The 21458-nt window shown below is 40.9% G+C and overlaps 1 protein-coding gene across 1 annotated transcript; it reads left to right on the top strand.

The window, feature by feature from the left end:
• Positions 1-2708: 2708 nt before the first annotated feature.
• LOC104540270 (zinc finger matrin-type protein 1-like) lies at positions 2709-20254 on the top strand. The gene is made up of 7 exons (XM_010184039.1): positions 2709-2775; positions 13407-13513; positions 15007-15111; positions 15202-15376; positions 16119-16364; positions 17880-17994; positions 19468-20254. Exons 1-7 carry the CDS (start codon positions 2709-2711, stop codon positions 20252-20254), a joined length of 1602 nt encoding a protein of 533 aa, XP_010182341.1.
• Positions 20255-21458: the final 1204 nt, after the last annotated feature.

The raw sequence follows: 21458 nt of genomic DNA, 5'->3' as shown, positions 1-21458 counted from the left end.
GGTCCTGGCTTTGCTCTCTGTCTCCAGCAGCCAATGCAAGTTTGGGGTGTCGCAAGGGAAGGCCTCATTTCACCAGCGAAATTGAACCCAGCCCAGATTATTGTTCAGCATTTTTTTACCATTCAATAGTACTTCACAGGGCTGATTAATTTCCTGCTAATTTCATGCTCCCACCTCGAGGAAATCTGATGTTATTTCCTCTTGGATCTCTAAGCACCACACAGCTACCAATCTTTGCAAACCTCTTTCCACACCTTCGTGCTGCACAGAAAAACCTGTCTAATTATCAGGGAAAATAAGGTGCAGAGAAATAAAGAAGGTGATCCTCATGCATCCCATGACTATAAAATAAATGTTTTACCTTGCCAAGGCAGTGGGAAGCTTTTCCGTGCTCTTCAGGACAGTCACAGAACTGCTCAGCACCTTCTCCTAAAAGCTTCTGGCAATTTTCCTTGCCTCCGAATGAAATATGGTATCACACTTCACCAGAAGTATCCTCTGTTATAGTTTGCCTGTGTGTGCCAAGCACAAACAATACCAATCCACGACTCCATAAATTCAGAGTGATCCAGTTTTTCATGTGATTATAAGCAATCATCCCCAAACAGCCAGACTGCTCCACTCGTACTGTGGAGAGCCAGAGCCATCACAGAATCATCAGTGCCAACCTCCCCGTGTTTAAGCTGCACAGCATAGAAAAGTCACTACAGGCAATTAGCCCCTAAAAGCAACTACATTTTTAATTGCAATGCTTTACTTGTGTGACAAGTGATGTCAGGATTCTCTGGTCTCATCTGTTAGCCGTGTTTAATTCCCCTGGGTATAAGCACCTTTTATATACATACGTTTGCCAGCAATGCTTTATCGCCTCAAAATCAGATGCTGATTTTCCCCCTCTTCCAAAACCCCCACCGTCTGGATTGTGGCTATATTGAACCCAGTCATTAATCACACTAAACACTGTTTCTGATTCCCAAATAACAAAGAATATAGAATGGAATCGAATGGAATCGAATATAATACAATACAATGCAATACAATACAATAACAAATACTGCAATTATAACAAAGAATAGATCCTTTCAAAGTAGTCAAATAACATCAACAGATCAAAGTCCTAGGAGAGAGTTACAGGAGATCAGGTCTCTGCATGGGCAGACAACTGTGGTGCACCCAGTACAATGCACCCCTCACCCCTTCAGATCACAAAAGAGAAAAACATTTTTGGCTGGGACAGAGTAAAAAAAGTCTCATTTCTCCTCTTCCAGCCCGGTGAATGCCATGGTGGTGTGTGCTCAGCTGCGTTGTACAGGAGAACATTGGCGACCCAGCTGCACATCACACCCCCTGGTGCCACTGGGCCACAGTTTCTGACCCAGCTGTGTTCAAAAATACAGTGACAAAACTGTCAATCTGAAGAGAAAACACCAGGAAACTTGAAAAGGGCCACGAGAGGCTGGGTAACAGGGGCTCCCACTTAAATTCCTATTTGGAGCAGTGACCCTACTTTCAACTCCTTGGAAACATACTGAATTTCAAAGCCAGCCAGAGAGCACACAGATTTTGGGGTGCTGAGCAAGGCCAATCCTTTGGCAGTGGGTTATTCTGTGCTTTGGGTCTGTCTGGATGTTGGGCTGGAGGGGTGAAGCAGCCCTGTCCTCCCAACAGGAGAACAAACAGCACCCTCTACTGCCCTCTAAAATTTCATCCAAAGCACAATTATCAAATATAATCATTGCAGCTTTGGATTGCACTGAACAGTACTCAGGGAAATTGTGAATTACAGGGAAAAAAAGAAAAAAATAGTGGGGATAAAACCTGTCCAGATGCTCCTCAGACTCATCTTGTCATTATAATTTAGCTTTAAATGTTAAATGTAATCACCTACAGAGCAAGGGTGGGCCCTGTGCCTCTATGAAACCCCCTTTTGGAGTGACAGTGGGGAAAATTTGGGGGAAATTAGACTGCCTGTTCTCCTGGGGGTTGGTGTAACAGGGGAATTTGGCCTTGAAGAGGGATGGATCAATGGGGTGATCCAGGGGAGGTCTGGCTGGTGGATCATCAGCAATTTAGGGCATTTTAGGGGTGTTTTGGGTGCCAAATGCAGAGGAGCCACCCAAAGTTGAGGGAGAGGCCTGCAGTTACCAGTGGTTGCTAGACAGATATTAGGCAGTTACTAGTAGTTACTAGGCAATTAAAAGGCAGCTACTAGTAGTTACTATGTGATTATTGCAATGTCACTAGACTCTTACTAGCAGTCATTAGGTTGTTACTAGACTTACTAGTAGCTATTAGGCAGTTATTAGACAGGTACTAGCACTGAGGCAGTTACTAGTAGTTGCAAAGGAGATACTAGGCTGATACTAGTAGTGCCCAGTCAGTTCAAAGGGCAGTGGACCCCTGAAGGAGAGGCCACGGCCCAGCGGGGCAGGGGGAGGCCGGCCTGGGCGCAAGGCAGGCCCACAACTGGCCAGACCAGCTTGGCGGGCTAGCGGTCATAAGGGATCCCTTTGGGGATTTAAGTGGACCCGAGGGGGTGGTGAGAGGTGAAGGGGGCTTGCAGGAGGAGCTCGTTACAGGAGAGGCAGCGGCTGGGGCCTATTAAGGTGTCCCGGCCCTGAATTCTTCTCCTAGGGCGGCCTGGCCCCGCAGCGGTGCGGTGTCCCTTAAGGGCAGTGGCTGCTCCTTCTTCTCTCAGTGCTGGGGCCATGGCGGCGGCGGGACGGGGTAGGAAGCGGGCCCCGCGGGCTCAGCTTGCTGCCCCGCCCCGCGAAGGTGAGTGGGGCCCGGCCCATGGAGCCATGCGGCGGCGTGAGGGGGGAGGTGAGGGCGGGAGTGTCGGAGTATGGCAGAGGCACGGTAGTGCTGTTCCCTCTGTGGAAAATATGTGTGTGTTTGTGGTGCTGGTATTGAGGGAGTAATAGGTGTTTCATGGCAAAGGCAAAAACTAATGAGGAGCAAAACGCAGGGAGAATCTGTGTTTTGTATGTGGAAGGAGCAGGTAGGGTATCTGAAATTGGTCCAAGCTGTCTGATAATGTAGCTTGTAAAATGTAGTGTTATATTTCTTTACTGCAGAGATCTTAGTCTAGCTGCATAAACTCGTGCTTTTGGGACAGTAAGATGACAAACAGGTTACTTTTATACACCAGACCTGGAACTGAATCTTAAGGTTGTGGCTGAGAAATTATAGGAGACCTCTATGCCATCTTTTTCCCAGGTAATCTCTCCCAAGAGACATCACCCTGCTGAAATCTAGCAAATAGCACCCCAAAAAAAAGTGTTGGGCTTCTAGGAACACAAAGCTATTCAAAGTGGGTATAAAATGCTCCCATGTTGAAAGGCTTTGGTTTATAAGCATTGACTGTTCAAGTTGGGTTTTTTTTTTTCAAAAAGATCCACATGCTTAGCAATATATAAACATGGGCTTTTGTTAACTATGTGAAACATCCCCTAACAGCAGATCTCCCCATTGTCTGTTAAATTTAGTAGTACTCTCGGACAGAAATAACTCTGGTGGAATTAAACTGTTTAAAAAGCTAACAGCTATTTTAAGCAGGCAGCTTACTGGAGGAAAAAAACGCATGTATGCTCTTCAAAGGAATATACTTGGAGAAAGGAATGTGGTCTTGCTACGTGTAGGTTTAAATTCCATTTTCATATGTATTTCTTGAGCTGAAATGTCATATTCCTGAACTCTGCTTTAAAAGTACTTTGATATCCTGATAATTTCAAGGGATTTTCTGGGTCTGAAGGTTGGTTTTTTTAAATTCTCAGTGTTTAGAGGTAGCTCACACACTAATTTTTAGTGCTTAGCTGATACAGGCTTTGTTGTCAGCTAGACACAGCATGGACTGCTGGTTGTGCTTGTCAGTTCATACCTGTGCCACACAGAGCTGTGGAGCTGAATATTATGAGTAAATTCTGGTTTGATAGCTTGTTGAGGAGAGGGAATGTCCTTTTCTTAAATTCAAAATTTGCAATAACTTCTGACTTTGGAAACTTTCTGTGGCAACAGGTCTTGCTAATTTCTTGACACACACACACATACACACACACACACACACACACTCACTGTCCTTGGGGTTTTTTGTTTGTTTTAGCCTAAGGGGTTTCCTGTGATTTGGTGGCAACAATATAAAAACCGTTGGTACCTGTAACTGTGAGTTAATTACACTCTTACAACCATATACTCTTATTCAAAGCTCAGTATGTACCTCTCCCATATTATAAATAATTTTGCCCTCTCCCTCCTTTTCTACACATTTTCAGTTACTGGATGGGGGGAAAAAAAGAGTTGGGTTCCACTTAATTGTTTGTGTTTGTCGCCCAGCAGACCACAAGTCCTAAATAGCACTGAGAGTAGTCTGAGAAATAACATTGCACAGACTACTGTAATACAATTGTCCAGGAGCATTTGTATGTCAGAAGGGCAAGTAACTTGTCTTAACCTGCCTCAGAGTTTACAAAGTGTGCTGGGAGGTGTATTTCTTATGTCTTCTTAAGACCCAGGGAGGGTTAAACCATGACAGAGTGGAAAGGAGAAAGGGTCTGTTATCCTAAGGAAATAACTTAGTGCCTGGCAAGGAAACTTAACAGCTTATCCTGCAATGTTAAAGAAGTCTGATGCATTAGATTCTTCTTCAGAAGGAGCCAACCACCCAGTGTAGACTTAACCAGCCTTCTGTTGCACCGTGTTCACATTTTGACAGTGTTTCAAGAGGTAAAGTGCAGCTGGATCAAACCATGCTCACAGAAATTTAAAAATATCAAAGACTTACTTTCAGAAATACTGAGCAATTTATTGCAGTAAAAATTATTTCACACTTAAAAAAAATGAAAATTGCAATACAGATCCATCTGACCATCAAGGCTTTTAGCACTGTTTTGGTTTAGTTTGTACGCTGGAAAAGATTTGGGCAGCGCTAGGTTTAACCCCTGTTTTGGTAGTGTAGCTGTATGCTTCAAAGGTCTTATGCGTGTGTACAGGCTTGGCCGTGTGTCTTAGTCAAGTCTGTGAAAGTGTAGTATTAAGAAATGGATATAAATGCTTGTAAGTGAACTTGTTATCATGTTCTGTGGAGAAATCTTACCGTTTGAGAGATGAGACTAGTTTATAAAAGCATGCAGTGCTGGTATTAACAGAATTTGAGTACAGTTTGGCATTTCACTTTTTTACAATCACCTGAGCTTCAAATATAAAACAAGGAAATAATTCAAAAGGATATTCAGTTACTAAACTCGTGGGGAAAATGAAAATTTAGTGGTACTACACCACTGTTTCCATGGAGAAATGTCTTTCACCTGACTACAGAAATCAGAATGTCTGGTTTAGCCTCCCTTCCTTGTATAGGAATACGGTGCTGTAATACCACCTCAGTATACCTGATAAGGGTTTTCAAGTGTGTTATCTTTGTCTGCCCTGAGTTGGATATCTTGGGATATTGAATTTATTTCTAAGATTGCTTTCTGACTCCTACTGTATAGTGACCACGCTTACCAAAGCCAAAAGTGATTGGATTTGAATGATGCTGTTTGCCTGCTGTTTTGAAAGGCTGATACTCCAAGCATTCAAGCTTTTGTTCATCTTTTATCCTGTTATGGAGTAAGAATACAATTACCTGATTTCAAGCAATAGGGTTTGCACATCATGTAAAGTTGCTGCCAGTCAGCTGAGATGAGATGAGATGAGCTGACCGCCTGCAGGCTCCTGCCTTCCTTGCTTGCAGAGTAAAGCAAATTAATTAGTGCTGTAAATTAACCTGTTTTACTTTGCAGCTGAGACAGGCTTCAGCAGGCGCACTCGGTTCCTGCGAGGCTGACAGGTGGCAGCCTGGTAAGATGGTCCGAGTCCATTGCTTAAACTGGTCCAGATGTGCCTTGGAGATGGCCATGAGAAAGGGCTTGTAAAATGAGAAAATGTGTGGGTCAGTATTTGCTCTTGAGGACTTGCACTTGTGAAACTTGATTCATGTATTTCCATCTAATTCTCATTAAAATGCTCCGTTTGCTGCTGGCTTTTGAGGGCAGAATTTGGCTATGTCATTTTGTGGGTTGAGTACCTTGAACTTGAAACTTTATTCCTCTGCCTTAAGGGGTTTGTCTTGCCTAGACTTTTCCTTTACTACATTGTTCTGCTTTCTGTCTTCTCTACCCTCAAGAAATGGGAAAGAAAAGTTAATAATAGAGTAAAGCTGGGAGCATTTAGTTTTTAATCAAGTGGTAGAAAATCCTGGGCTGAACAGACTTTTTTAAATTACCTGGTTTCTGATGCTTTAATTAACATTAGTATGTTTCCTACCACATTTACATTGCCCTGAGGGAACAACTTCTTTTATCCCCCCTCTGCCTTTCCTATGTGACATGCCACAAAGGTTCCTCTGCAATTAACCTAATGGAAGTAAGGCAAGAGATAGGAAAGGTTTAAAGTTGTAAAGACATCCTCGAGCTTCTCTCAAGTAGTAAAATATACAAGCACGATAATGCTGAAATGTCCTTGAGCCTTTTCACATCAGTGTTTTATTACCTTTATTGAATTGCTCTTCCATTGAAGAAGATTTCAAACAAAAGAAATAAATTTTAAAAATAATGGGTCTGCTTCTACAATTGTAACTGAGAATTTAGAAACAGTAAGCAAATAATTATCTTTCAATTCATACACTAAGAGTCTGACTTACAGGCCACGTGTTTGGTTCCAGATTTCCAAAATCCACCTCTGTTACTTTGATTTTATTTTTTTAAAATTATTAAAATTATTTCAGTTTTCATGTTAAGAGCGATGTTGAGCACCTGCAGTTCCCATTGCCCTCTCAGTGCCCATACTTTGGTGTTTGAACATCAAAACAATCAAGTTGTTCACGTTCTAAGAAAGTGTTCCTCATTGCCTATTGATTGCGCCTCATTGTCTGTTGATTTAGGCTGGATTTATTCTCTGCATTAAAGGAATAACTTTATAAAACACATCTCTGGAATAGTAATTATGTAAATGCTAAATGAATGAGCAAGAATGTAAGTATATTGGATATTACCTGGATATTCAGGTGACTCTTGATGTTTTCTGTCTTGACTTATGTTATTCCCTACTGAGTCAGACCGCTTTTAATTTCAATTTATATGAAATATTTAGCTTCTGTGTTTTCTGAATGCACTCAGAAGAATCCAGTCAGAAAACTATACCAGTAAAAAGTATGCTGGGTTTTAAGCATACATTTTTTGTTATGATCTACCTCTGCTTTAGTAATGGATTTTTCTGTTTACTCGGACATATTTATAAGTCGCATTGGAGAGAAGAATGAGAACTCAAATGAGGGTGAAAGTGGATGTGCTTAGGAAACTTTTCGTGTACCAGTCATTTTCATACTTCATAAATCTTAAGTGATTCATGGTTTGACTTAATGATAGAGGACTTGCAAGAGTGAAACCAACTCAATAAAACACTGAGATGTTACCTCATTTGATTCAAAACTAATCTCGAGCTTGGAAGGTGACATCATAAAGACAAGTGCTTTTCAAAAGGTAACTTGTGAAATGCAGCTTAGGTGGGAAGGAGGAGTTGTGTCCTTTTCTGATACTTTCTACTTACTTCATACTTAAATAGCACGATGTTAGCATCTGGAGTCACTCACAAAAGTACTTGGTTTGAAACACTTGTTTTCTAAGAAAATCAAGGTTTTTAAACCAAGATTGTTCATACCCTAACTGAAAACAGTACTTTAAACTGAAAATAATATTTTAAAGTGACACTGTTCATGTCAATTCTCTTGTTTAGGATAATATTGAAAGGACTTGGACTTTAAGCTCTTGAATCATAATAAGAGCCTGAAGTAATCACAAGAAATATTACAGTGACTGCTGAGAATTAGTAGTCAAAAGAATAAAAAATATTTTATTCCTTTCTTTGAAAAGAAAATTGGAAACTTCACCTGTTTTTTCTAGTTTCCCTTTTGTGTCTATGCTGATTCTAATGGGCTGTCACTAAGGGCAGCAGTTGTCTCCAGGGTCTGCTTTCTTCAGCCTTGACAGTCCAACTACAGTAATATTTTCTCTGTGTAAATATCTGGTTTTTTTGAGGACAGCTTGTAAGTAGTAAATTCATGTAAGTCTAGACTGTCACATTTCCTTTCTGGGCATGCAAGTGAAACATGATGAAGCAGGAAGATACTACCTGGCTTATCAGATTGATTTTTCCCTTTATGCCATGAGTGCTCATTTCCCATTCTATCTAATCAGTCAGCTTGGACAGGTACATTTCTCAGCCCAGTTCCCTTTGAAAAGAAGTAATTTTTTAAGAGCTTAGGGAAGATAGTGTGAGCAGCCTTCCAGTACCTGAAGGGGGCCTACAAGAAAGCTGAGGAGGGACTTCTTACAAGGACATGTAGTGATTGGACAAGGGGTAATGGCTTTAAACTGAAAGAGGGATTTAGATGAGATATTAGGAAGAAATTCTTTACTGTGAGAGTGGTGAGGCCCTGGCCCAGGTTGCCCAGAGAACCTGGGGATGCCCCCTCCTTGGCAGTGTTCAAGGCCAGGTTGGACGGGGCTTTGGGCAACCTGGTCTGGTGGGAGGTGTCCCTGCCCATGGCAGGGGTTGGACTGGATGAGCTTTAAGGTCCCTTCCAACCCAAACCATTCCATGATTCTATAATGGGGCAAAGCAAATGGTGCACGTGAGACAGGTGGTGTGTTGGTGAGCTGATGATTGTTTGCTTGAAATAAGAAGTCTGTAACTACACATGGTTAATACCACACCTCATGTTTCTGTAATTGTCTGTTGTCATCCTGACTCCTTCCCATTTGTGTGCATTCTTTTGCCGTGGTCAGTGCCACCTTACATTGGAGCAGAAGCTCCTTTTTTATGCTTGTACTATACCCAGTAGAGATGGACTTTAATCCTTCTTGGTGCTTTGAGACATTTGCAAATCAAGAATTGCACTCTTGTTTTCAGCCCTGTGTGGTCACATATCTTCATGTAAATAGAGTACCTTCAAGACTACTGAAGCCCCAAAGTTATTTTAGTCTACCATACGAGACCCTGTATCCTTTAGTGATGTCCTTACCTGATGTTAGCAGTTATCTTTTATTAGAAATACAGGACATGAGATTATTTTTTTAAAAACATTTTTATTCTTATCCTTTTATTAAGGAGCAGTCCCTTTGTGGCAAACAGTACTTGGTTTGTTCTGCAGTGAATCATTTCTTAATGCCAAAAAGCTGATCTGAACAGGTGCTCCAAATTCATGACACCGGTGTCTTTAGTTAAACATTTTGGAGGCAGGGAAATGACAAGGTCAGTATGGCAGCTTTGCAAGGCTACTGCTTTTGATTGATTCTGTGAAAAGTTTGTGCTGACGTGGTTGCAAACTGTAAGATAAGCTATCTTAAAAAATAATTTAGTTGTCAGGAGAGATAGCTTGTGAATCTGAAAGCTGAAGACCTCAAGTTCAGCTTAATATTTATAGAACTGGTTGCACACAGGCAGCGGTAGTGTAGAGCACCCCGTGCTCTGTCATTTTTGCGTCTCACGAATGGTCTTGAGGCACAGTTAAAAGGAGAAAGGGCTGACTTGTTCATGACCCCTCTCTGGAAGTGAGCAGAGACGTGTCATTTAGCAGAGAGGGCTGTTGATGTGCGTGGTTGCCATTGGGAAGGGGTCTGCAGTCACCCAGACCGAACTGAAGACCAATTCCAACTTACTGCCCATTGGGATTTAAGTGAGAGACACCTCAGTGTGTTCCTGAATTTGCCTCCATGCAGTTCATCAGAAGACCACATAGAAATATGTTAGTCGAGGCATATCTATTTGGCTAAGAATCAGCTAGCTATACAGAAATAAAAAGGCTATGTTTATATGTATGGGTTTTCATGGGGTTTGAAGCTGAAATTATCAGATGAGTTTTTAGAAGTGTCCACCCAGCATTTTCAGAAGTGATGGGTCACACAGGTTTGGGAACCCTACCTGTTTCATGTGATATTTGTTAATAGTCACCTTCTGTCCATGCAGAAAAACAGAATAGAGCAGCTCTTTAAGGTTCCAAAATCAAGGCAAATCTTGCGAACTGTGACTTTGTTTTTGTATCTCTCTCTCCTGGGGGAAACTGGTTCTTGGGTTTAGCATTGAGGTCAGAGACTTCACTGGGATTTTTTTGTAGCTCTGCATTCATCACTGCTGACTTGGCTGTGGGTGCATAACCTTATCTCGAGAAAAGGTAGAGCTAAACCAGAAGGCCAACAGTGTTATGTGGAAAATGGAAAGGCTTAGTGAGAAATAAAAAATACAGTGCTATAAAGAGAAAAGAGAACTAGGAAGATGTGATAAATTTATCAAGAAGGAAAATTCTGAGTAAGTCAAGTCCTGTCGACCTTTTTACATTATTGAAGAATGAAAACTACTTGTAACAATGAAGAGCAATATTTAAAACTGTCCCTAGAATTATATATTAATGCAATCCATCAGTTATTGCACAGTGCCATTGAGGACAAGGACACGACGGGGTTCAGGACGGCTCCAAGAGGCGCAATAGGAGTTATTTGGAAAACTGGACTTCTGGTCCCTGTAATCCAATCTCTTCATTGCAGTGGTCAGCCAAGAAGAGGATGAATCAGAAACCCAATTTTAATTTCACATTACAATGGTTTTTAGGTGGTTTTTTGTAGCATGCGCTTGGTTGGTGTTTGTCTGCCAAGAAGGCTGTGCAGTTCACTGCTAGGTCAGGGAAAATATGCATAGTGTCCTTAACTAATATAAAGAAGTCTGTCTTTGAAACAAAGATCCATTATCCAGTGAGGTTATGCAAATTGATATATACCAAGTACTGCCCATGCAAACAAAGATCCATTATCCAGTGAGGTTATGCATATTGATATATAGCAAGTACTGCCCATGCTGGTAGTATTTCATAGATTTCTATCTAATTGCATTGCAGTTTTTTTGTTGTTTGAGGTTGTGGGTTTTCTTAAACAGCAAATACTGTTCCATTTCTCTTTCTCTAGGTAGCTGTGTTTCTACAGCTCAATACACTTGAGCAAACTGGTGCAATTTTCTTCTGTAAGTGGCTTTTTGTGCTGCAAACACTGGCAGTTCATGTGTTTCAGGTGCAAGATGGGCTTTCATCTAATGCCCAGGGTTACATCATTGGATTTTCTTGTGTGGATCAACTCAAGTGTTTATTGTGTCCATCTTTTACTCCTCTGCTCGAAGCACCTAAGCTATAGGAATCGGTAACTGTAGAATATTGAACGTTTCTGGATGACTTGTACTACAGAATACAAAAGCTCTGGCCATTGTACCTTGTGAAAATAAAGATTTTTATTAGAAAATGAACTCCTGTATCAGGGACTGGTGGCAAACCATGTCAGACAGCAGCATTTTGATACCCAGTCCTCGTTGCAGTCTCAGCCAAAAGCATCATCAGAGCCAGCTTTATTAAGATGTGAATATTAAACAGTTCAGGAGTGCTGCTTTGGGAAGGTGGAGGGGGTTTAGCCATAACCACAGCCTGAGGAAGGTCTCTGCAGCTGCATTACTTGGGTTTTGTCAGTGCCCATGAAGCTGCTGGTGGATTTTCCCCTGGTTGCACATGTTGATGTTGGTTTGGCATTCCTTGTTTCAGGCTTCCGCTGGAGCCACATTCTTGGGGTGATATTGGTTAAAATATGGCATACAGCTTGTGCGGAAATTCATATTCTGGTTTTAAGGGTTTTGGGGTTTTTTAACCTGTGCGTGCAGCTGGGACTGGCTCAACCTTAGTCCTTCCTTAATAAGACAAGAGGTAATGGCCTCAAGTTTTATCAGAGAAGGTTGAGGTTGGATATTAGGAGGACTTTCTTTACTGTAAGAGTTGTCAAGCACTGGAAGGGGCTGCCCAGGGAGGTGGTGGAGTCACCATCCCTGGAGGTGTTTAAAATATGAGTAGATGTTGTGCTTAGGGACATGGTCTAGTGGCGGACTTAGGGCTGGTTCAATGGTTGGACTCTGATCTTAAAGGTCTTCTCCAACCAAAACCATTCTATGGTTCTAATAATCTGTGGACTGGTCATCCCACAGCTTAGCACCATTATTTAGAATTACAGGGGACAGTACGCAGTATTTAATTCTGCTTTTTCGTGTTCCCTTGGAGTTTGCTTTCCTTTGGCAAGGGACTGAGAGCAGTCTTTAGAAATAACAGTAAAGGGTGATTGCCTTTATGGGTTTCTGGATGCCTTTTGGCACCGAGCCTTGAGACCACAGTCTTCTACAAGCCTTTCTTGCCCGTGAACTGCTCCGCATGTGGCTCCCAGGATGAACCATTGAGTAAACCCAGTTAAAACATCACATTTCTCCAGTATTTTCCCTTTAACCTCAGCCTCATTTGAAGAGTAGGGTTTAGTTGAACTGTCTCATTATGCAGTTTCCTTTATTTTTGCTCTAAACTGGCTTAACTTTGGCTTATTTTTAAGAGCAGGGCCTGCCAAAAAGTGAAATTGTAGCTTGGTTCAAATTAAAGTGTGAGCCACTGGGGATGAAAAAGAAACGGGTAGTTTTAGAATTTGTCAGCACATAAAGATTTGGAGATATAGCAGCATGGGTAAACTTGCTCCCTGAAAGCATAGCCTGTACTAGAGAAGTGTTTCAAGCAATGTGACTTAAGCTGGTTTCTCTAATTTAAAATGTATTAAGAGGAGAAAGAACGGGGTGGTGATAGTTTTATCTTTGGGGGAGTTTTGCTCTGGCACAGCTATGCTCTTCTGAAGGCTGTGTTTAATTCTCTTAATTTACATGATGTTGGCACTACATTAGAGTGTCCTCCACCCAGCTCAAATGTGCCTGCACATACAATTACTCAGGAATAGCTTCAAGTCTGGGCCAATTTTAGCGTGAATTAAAGTGTATGTAGAGCAGTTTTCCCTCATGTAACTAAATTGGTTAAATTGATTTATGGGACACGGGTACAACCTCCCCAGGCCAGGAGGTCTCAGGAGCTTTTTTCATATACTGAGCTGCTTCCAGACTTTCTTTAAATCTTTTACTTAAGGAGTATTCCTGTATTTAACTGTGTGATCTTCTCCAGTTAAAATCCTCTTTTTTTAGACCATTAGTCAGGTATTTCTGACACTGTGCCATATTTCAAATGCACTGAAAACCCAGTGAAGAGTCTCTGTCATCTTTGTTTTTAAAGTCTAGGTACTCTTATATGAACTTTGTAAGTTCATGAGAGCAATACTTCTGTAAGTGGGAATGTTTAGGTGGCTTTACAGCATTGCACCGTGCCTCACTATAGACTGAAAGCAATTCAGTGAAGGAACATTGGTTCCTTCATCCTGTGCTGCGTGTGAATATTAAAGCGATTGCATGTCTTTACTTACACAAAACATCAAATATATCTTGTCCTAACTACTGGCTGGTTTTTGTCTCTTGCTGTTTCCATTTAGATGATGCTTTAGATGAGGCCACAAGGAAAGACCTTTTCACTGACACTTTCTGTAAGCTTTGCGGAGCGGTGCTGCAGTCCGAGTCTCAAAGGACATCACACTATGAGGTAGGATGGAGGGGAGGATTTCTTCTAGCAAGTACTGGAACTTTGGTTTGTTTGTTTGCGGTTTCTACATGGTGTTATAAAAGGCCACTTAAGACTTTTTATAGTGTGTTTCCCAAGGCTTATGCAAGGCTTAGACATTAACCAGACTTGAATGTGAAAGCTGTGGGTTCGCTATAGTAAAAAGCAATGACCTGAATATTGCGGTATGAATTTAGAAGGAACTGAGCAGGTTCAGGGTGTGCTGTACATGGGATTGAATCAGATCTGCACCATATGAGCCAGAACACATGTATGGCAGGGGCAGTGCTAGCTAGAGAGGATCGAGATCATACCTTCTGATGCTTCACCCAGTGATACATGTGCTGCACCTGTGTCTTTTTGAGGCAGGTTGTATGAATGATACTGAAGGCATTTCCTGGAACAACTGTGAGCCTTGAAGTATTGCTGTATATGTGGGAAAGCATGCTTTATTTGGAAACTTGATCTTGAGGGTGTGCAGGTTTGCAGGCACAGACATTTGTCTTTTTCTTTCTTGTGAAAGTTAAAAATGTCAGTTGCTGTCAGGAGTCTTTCTTGCTATTCACATTATTAAGACTCGGGTCTTGCAAGGTGTTGTATTTTCTTACTCTGATTTAACTTAAGCAGCAGTTGTACTGTCAGAACATCAGAGTTCAGACCCTCAGTTTGGTTTTTCTCTTTCTTGGACCAAAATCCAGTTGAGGATTAAAGAGGCAATTGGGAAGTTACCTGACTTCATCATTGCAAAACGAATTGATGGAAATAACTCTTTCTTATCTGTTGCACTTGTATTGTCTAGCCAGGTATTATAGGTTATCTTTCTCTTCGATAATACTGTTATAATAGCCTGCACTGCTCCTCAGAATCCTTAAGAGACATCTGAAGAACATCAGGCCAGAGAAGGCAAGGTACTTGTTTTACTTTATAGGTTACCACTGTATAGTGTGGCTTATGGGTAAGTACATTACAAGTGCAAGAGTTTAAAGGTTATGGGCTCAGAGAGCATCTAAGAATTAAAAAATAATTACTTCCAAGGGAAGTATATGTTAACACCCAGTTCTAGTTACCTGGACTATTCTATCCTCAGTAGAAAGGTGCAGAAATCTCCATAGGGTGGCTCCAAGCTGGAGATACTTTAACTCAGCTTCCCGGGAAAACTCTTTCTCTCCACTGACTGCATGGGGAGACTGGACTTGTGCTGCCTGTCATTCTTCTGTGCCTTGACGTCAAGTCCCCAGGCTTGGTGGTAAAGGAGCACAGCAGACTTGCTCTGTGGCATGGCTGCGTTTCTTTCCTTACCTATTTTAGCATCTCAGTTTGTAAAGGGAGATGTCAGGTTTTTTGGTTCCCCAAAGAGCTGAGAGTATGTGACTCCAACGGTTTTTGATGAATGATGTCCCAGTCACTGGATATTTCACTGCTTGGATCCTTGTTACTGAAAAAGGAATTATTCTACTTTTCTACTTTCTTCCCAGGGCAAAAAGCATGCTCAGAAACTTCGTGTTTACATCCAAATGCATGGTAAGAAAGATGAGAGGCAGAAGCACAGCAAACGGAAAAGAGATTGTGTCTATTTTCAGGTGACTATTCCTCTTCATCGCTAAATAAAATGTTTCCTTGTTTACTTGAGTGAATGCTTGTAACTGAGCTTGCCACTGCCTTGGTTTAAGGTGGATGAGAGTGGAGTACTGGACCAACAAAATTACTGCAATCTTTGCAACATGATTTTAACTTCGCCGGTTGTTGCTTTGTCTCACTACTTGGGGAAGATCCACACTAAAAAGCTGAAGCAATTATCAAGAGGTCAAGCCCATGTGCCAGCACAGAGCATGCAGCCTGTTTCTGGTAAAAACTAAATTGTTTTGTATGTGTTTTCCTGTCAGTCTCTGAAACAAATATAGAGAAGTATATTCCTCAGCTTGCCATGTCTCTGTGCCTTTCTATTCTGCTGAAATCATGGAGCTGTTTTGTGGTAACTCCTCAGGTAAATAAACAAAGATACTACCTTGTGCAACTCTGAAACCATACAAGCTTGCTTTCAAACTCCTTGTCTTTCGTTGACTGAAACTAAAGGCAAATACTTCTGATTTCTTATTAATGAAGGGTGTCTATTGTTGTTTTGAGAACTCACTGCAGTCTCAACAAGATGTTACTCTAAATTAATATGACAAGAAGTTAAAAAACAATTAGTCCACAGGCAACGCTTAAATGGTGTTAGTCCTGTACAAGTTACTGAACTGTATTTAAAGATGGAGCATAGTGTGTGTGTGCACTCTGAATCACCCTCTGCAGGGTAAATCTCTCTTCTTGGACTGTATAAGGACCTTGGAGTGAGCAGCCATCAAACACAGCTGATTCTCAGGTATCTAATGGTGGAGTTTGAGTATTCCAGGGTTATCAGTCTGTACTTTCGTATCCTTGCAAGGCCTAAGATATTTTATAGTCTCTTGCAAGTAGTTCAGCCCCAGCAAACTGGTCTCCTTTCCAGCTCTGTACTTCTGCAGTCACTTGTTTTGCTCCCTGGAGTTTTTCTAACCTTTCCCTTGCTGTGTTGTAAGCAGATTTATGCTCTACTTCACGTCTCCAGCTTTACAGAAGCCATCGGCTGAGATGTCCTTGCTGCCTTCAAATGCTGAAGAGACTTCATCCTCTAACAAAAGGTTGAAGTTAAATGATTCGGACAAGTACTGCAAGCTCTGCTGTGCTCCCTTCAATAATCCACTTGCAGCCCAGGAGCATTATACTGGGAAGAAGCACAGAAGAAATGAAGCACGGAAAAAGATCCTGGAGGAGCTAGGAGACACAGCTGTCCCTGTAGAGTTCCGCACATGTGGTAAGCAGACCATGAGCAAGTGTTACAATCTGAGTGTAGCTCGAGTGCTCGGTTTGGATTGCTTCAAGGAACTGTTCTGCTGTGTGCAAGGGAATGATAGCCTTTTCCTGCATTACAGAACAAGGTCATTTCTTCCTTTCTGTTTGGTCTATGAACTGCTGAAGTTCTGTCTCTGACAGCTGTAAGTTGGAAAATACTTCTTTTTGACTTGCAGACCCAAATCCAGTCCTCTCTGAGTCCTGCAGTCAAATTCAAAGGATAGTAGAAAATAGCCCAATCTCTGAATTCCAAGGCCAGGATCAGTTTTATCTGTGTCATTCTTGAAATTTCATCCTCCTTTTTCAGCTGGAAACGCTGACCTCCATAAGGAATATCTCCCAGGACTTCTTGATCTTTACCTTCTCAGTCTTAAAACCTTCTACTGACATTGAACTCGATGCTCTCTACCACAATGTGTTTCTTCACTGTGCACAGAACAGGAGGCAGACACAAGAATTGAATCATTTGTTTCCTTTTTGTTGCTGTTTTAAAATAATTGGAATCTGGTGTCATGTCTTCCCTTAATCTTTTATTCATGAAACTGGTTGCTCTAATTACTTCAATCTCCCCACATAAGGAAATTAATTTCCAGAATAGTCGTTGTCTCCAGCTTGAGCACTGTGTCCAAAGCCAAGGGCCCCATTGCTGTGCAACTCCCATTAATCTGGGGAGGGGCATCATTTGGTCCTGTCAATCTCTTGTTTAGTAAGGAATTACAAGTCCCAGCTGATAGTCAAAAGTCATTGTTGGTGTGAAACAGCTCTCACTAAGTCACAGTATAATTTAAACAAAATAATACATTTTGATGCAAAGCAATAGCCCATTGGAATTAATGCTGCATTTCCCTAATGGATGAGGCTCTTGGGTTTGCATGGGAAAAAGGTTACTCACTGGTTTCAGAGTACTTAGGTCTGTGGATGACATAGCTTGTAGGAGAGGAGAAAACGACAACCTAAAAAAATAAGGGTTTCCCTCATCTGACCTTACCTTCTATTTGCCTCAGGGTACCATATACATAACATACTGTACTGACAATTCCCTCAGCATCTTCACAGGGTTGACCAACCATAAAAATTTGAGCACGTAATGTTTAAACTGATCTCACTTTAATCAAATCTGGACTGACTGGATTGGTATCTGTTGGTGCTTGCTTTGGGTCAGGTATTTACGATAGTATTTAATTTTTTAGTACAGTCCAGTCTCATCAGCACATGACAACAGGTTACTGGAATTATCTTGGATCACTTCAGTCATCAGAAATGCTCTTTGATAATGTTTAAACCATGGTTGCACAGCAACTGTACACTTCACCAGCTGCTTTTGTAGACATTATTCTAGTGCAAAACTGTAGCAGAGACTTTGTAACTGTCTACAATCACTGCTCATGGGAACATTATGTTAAGGATCTTGCATGGAATGGAATCATAGTTTAGTTTGAGTTTTGCCTTTCCCTTTTGCAGTCTCCCTAACCTACAGGTTTCTTCTTTTCAGCAGTTGGAGTTGGTTATTACGTGTGCGGCGTATGTAACATTGCACTTACATCTATAGAAACGTACAAGTTCCATGTGCAAGGAAATAAGCACCGGAATAAGTAAGTCAGTAAGTCTCTTGTTACTATTCCTTTGTAGTTTAATGAGCCCTGTTGTCTGTTGTTAAGTGACTTGACTAGTGTTAGGGTTTTTTGTTTGGGGTTTTTTGTTGTTTGGTTTACTGGTTTTAAGGGGCACTGTCCATGTAAACATCATACTTGTGACTGAAATTCAGTCTTAAACTTTCCACACTTGCATCTTCAATAACAACCCCCAGGAAAGCTCTTGAAACCTTTACAGTTTTCCCCCTTATTTTGCTCTCTGGGGATAGCACCACCTATTTTGGTATAGCACCTTCAGTGCTCAGTCTAGAAGGAAATGGTCTGAACTTCTTCACCCTGTCAATAGGAATCTTTAGAAGACCTGAATCTCCAAAAGTACCAAGTCCCCACCGGTTGTGTTGCTTTCAGGGTTCATCAACACGCATCTTACATCTGGTGTAAGATCATTTATGGGATAGACGATAGCTCTTGTATTTTCCCTTTTACCCAAAAGAGGGCTTGTAGACTGTGTTAATTGCAGGATATTGTGGTGATTTGAGGTATACATCTAAGATTGCTGAGCGAGTAGGTTAAATATCAATATTGCTTACACGTTAGGCATTTTGATAAGACAGTTTTTAAGGGAAGGTGCAATAATAATCATAGAATGCTTTGGGTTGGAAGGGACCTTGGAGATCATCTAGCAAGAAACTGATATGATTTTAAATGTTTGTTTAGTCAACAGAATTAGAGTCCCCAGAAACAGGAGTGTGAGGAATTGCTGCAAGCCTATCTATAGTTTATCAAAACGAATGTATATAGCTGGTGGATTAAGGCAGAACAAGATACATTTAAGGGATGGGTCTTTGGAGCTGCCCAGTCCCGCAGGGGATATCTTAGTCATCTAACTGCTTTATCTTCCAGCCTGAGAAAAGGGAGAGTGGAGTATAAACTGAAAGGTAGTTTTGCCTTGGCAGGACATTAATCTTGTTTGGGTTTTTTGGCAGTCCAGGATGGTTGGTTTTGTTCTGTTTCTGCTGTGGAGTCACACAGTTTGCCTGAAATAACTATACTGCAACTGTTCAACAGAATGAATCTCAAAGAAATTAGTAACTGTATTACTTGATAGTATATAATGTAATTGCTTCTTATCTGCAGCTAATTAGGGTTTAGTTAATAAGAGAGGATCTTAAAGTTTTTAAAATATATGCAGTCATTTTAAAGGCATCTTTAAAAAAAAACCAGAAACCTTGTTTGGTCATCATGAAGCTATTCTGGATTTTCAGTTTTCACAAAGAGTAGAATCTGTTTCTTGTAACTTCAGCTTTACAGATAATGACTGTGTGTAACAAGGTCCACGTAGTTACATAGAACAAATGGACATATTTTGGAATATGTTCTTTTTCTAACTCTAGAAATAAGACTTTTAACTCAACACATGCTAAACAAATTAGTCAGTATTAATGACTAAGACTTTCTGTCCAATTTATGCAGAGAAACAGCACTTAACAAGCTAACGAAGAAATCAAAGAAAACACATGTTTCCTTTCAAGGTGAATTTATGGATTGCATTCAAGTTCAGGAAGCTCGAAGTCTAGAGCAAAGAAGCTATTTAAGAAAAGCGGAAGAGTTTCAAGATAAAAACATTGGAGGAGGCAGTGACCTCTGTGAAGTTATATCTTCAAAGTTTAAGTGTGAACAAGGCCAGCGTTCCAGCCTTTTCTCAAAAACCCAGTTACCTGCAAATACTGGGGAAAACAGATTGCCAGGCTGGCCATCAGTTTCTGAGCATGTGCTAGAAAAGAAACCCAGTTGTCACTATAACAAGGTATGCTGTAAAGAAGAGCAAGCATCTGAAGTGTTCACCATCAGAGAGAGCTTCAGCCTGTCGGTTGCAGAATCTAAAAACCTCTACAAACCTATGCTTGCTGAAACTTCTACCAGCTCCTACAGAGAACAGAAATTTCAGGTAAAACATTTTGAGGTGCAAAAATACCTCTGTGAAGAGCTGAAGTATGAGACAGAAGCCGCAAAGCAGAAAAGAAAGAAGAAAAATAGTGAAGGTACAGATTTTAGAAAAGAAAATGAGAAGCAGAAGAGAATTAAATTAGAGACAGATGTCATAAATGAGAAGAAGTCAGTGCCCTGTAAAGGCAAAAGACTTAAAGAAAACCCTGCTAAGAAAGAGAGAAAAAAGAACAACAAGGATAAGAAGCCACAAACGGATGGCAAAATTGAAGAGGAGATACTTTGGGATGAATCTATCTTGAGATATTTCTAAAAGTTTTGCTTAGCTTTATGAAGTTGATTCTGTTTGTAGATTCACTTAACCATGTTGTACTCTACTATGACTTTTTTCGTTTGTTGTTTCAATCTGGAAGCAAGAAAAGGCCTGTCTTCCAAAGTTTTTGGCCAATAGGTAGGCATCAGGTTTTTTTAATCATCCTATACATACACCATTGCAGTGATGCAAGTTCGAAAGTCTGTAATCTTTGATGGAATATAACATAAATACGGGTCCGTAGCTTACAGAATACTGTTGGTATTTCACCAAAATTATAGCTTCTTTCTGATGTTAATGGTGTCTACTATTGAGATTTCTATTCTTTTTCTAGGAAAGCACATAAATTCATAAGATAAATAAGGGCACTACAGTGTTCCCAGCCATGTCTGTAACCATTTCTTGGACAGATTTAAAATGGAGAATGTGAAAGGCTTTTGATTCCACATCTCATTTGCTGTTGGAGTTTTTTATGTTTTGTCTTGTTTTATTTGCCACCCTATTCTGAGTGGAAAATGAGTCTATTAGAGGTGCAGCTTGTTGTCAGATATACATTGTCTAGTAGATTTTTCTCATTGTAATACTGATTTTTAGTTTAATGTAGGAAATGCAGAAAAGGGGCAATATGCAAAACTAATTGCTACCATGAGGCTCATTTCTGCGTTGTTCACTCAAACTAATGTACAGAAGAACTGTTAAGATGAAGCTAGATTTGTGATCCAAACAATACCCTGAAAAAATCAGCTTTACACTTCCATTTGATATGCCATGTCACCAGACCTTCATTTGCAATATGGATTTACGTTATTGTGGCGTGAGCACTGATGTCCTATGTATGTGCAGTTAACTCAGAAACTCAGATGATGGCGTTCAAGCTCTTGTGCTGCTCCCAGGACTTGTGCAGGCCATGAACACTGGAAATGCTCCATTCTCCACAGGGCCTGGGGAAAGGGAAGGTGCCAGAGAGGATGAGGGGGTTGTGTGGAGGGTTTGAAGGGTGTGTGATGTCTTACTGAATGCTGCTGGATTGAGTAAATACAATTAAGCTCTGAAAAGTGCTCATTTAAAAGCAAAGATGCAAGACAACATTTAGCATCTCTTATTGCTTTCAGGTTGCAAGAAAGCTTTTGTTTCTTTCTGAGCCTTGATGTGGGATCTGAAAGCCATCAAGCTGTTGAGTTGCACTACATGGACTGCGCTTTCC

Source organism: Mesitornis unicolor, unplaced genomic scaffold (genome assembly GCF_000695765.1).
Source record: "Mesitornis unicolor isolate BGI_N332 unplaced genomic scaffold, ASM69576v1 scaffold715, whole genome shotgun sequence".
Lineage (NCBI taxonomy): Eukaryota > Metazoa > Chordata > Aves > Mesitornithiformes > Mesitornithidae > Mesitornis > Mesitornis unicolor.
Note: the sequence above shows the minus strand (reverse complement) of the source record. Positions and strands in the feature narration are given on the sequence as shown.

What these genes read in the sequence shown, in the direction of transcription:
- LOC104540270 (XM_010184039.1), top strand. Translation starts at nt 2,709, where the DNA reads ATGGCGGCGGCGGGACGGGGTAGGAAGCGGGCCCCGCGGGCTCAGCTT. An exon ending in TGCTGCCCCGCCCCGCGAAG is followed by an intron (nt 2,776 to 13,406) that starts GTGAGTGGGGCC and finishes GTTTCCATTTAG; the next exon opens with ATGATGCTTTAGATGAGGCC. An exon ending in GAGCATGCAGCCTGTTTCTG is followed by an intron (nt 15,377 to 16,118) that starts GTAAAAACTAAA and finishes TCACGTCTCCAG; the next exon opens with CTTTACAGAAGCCATCGGCT.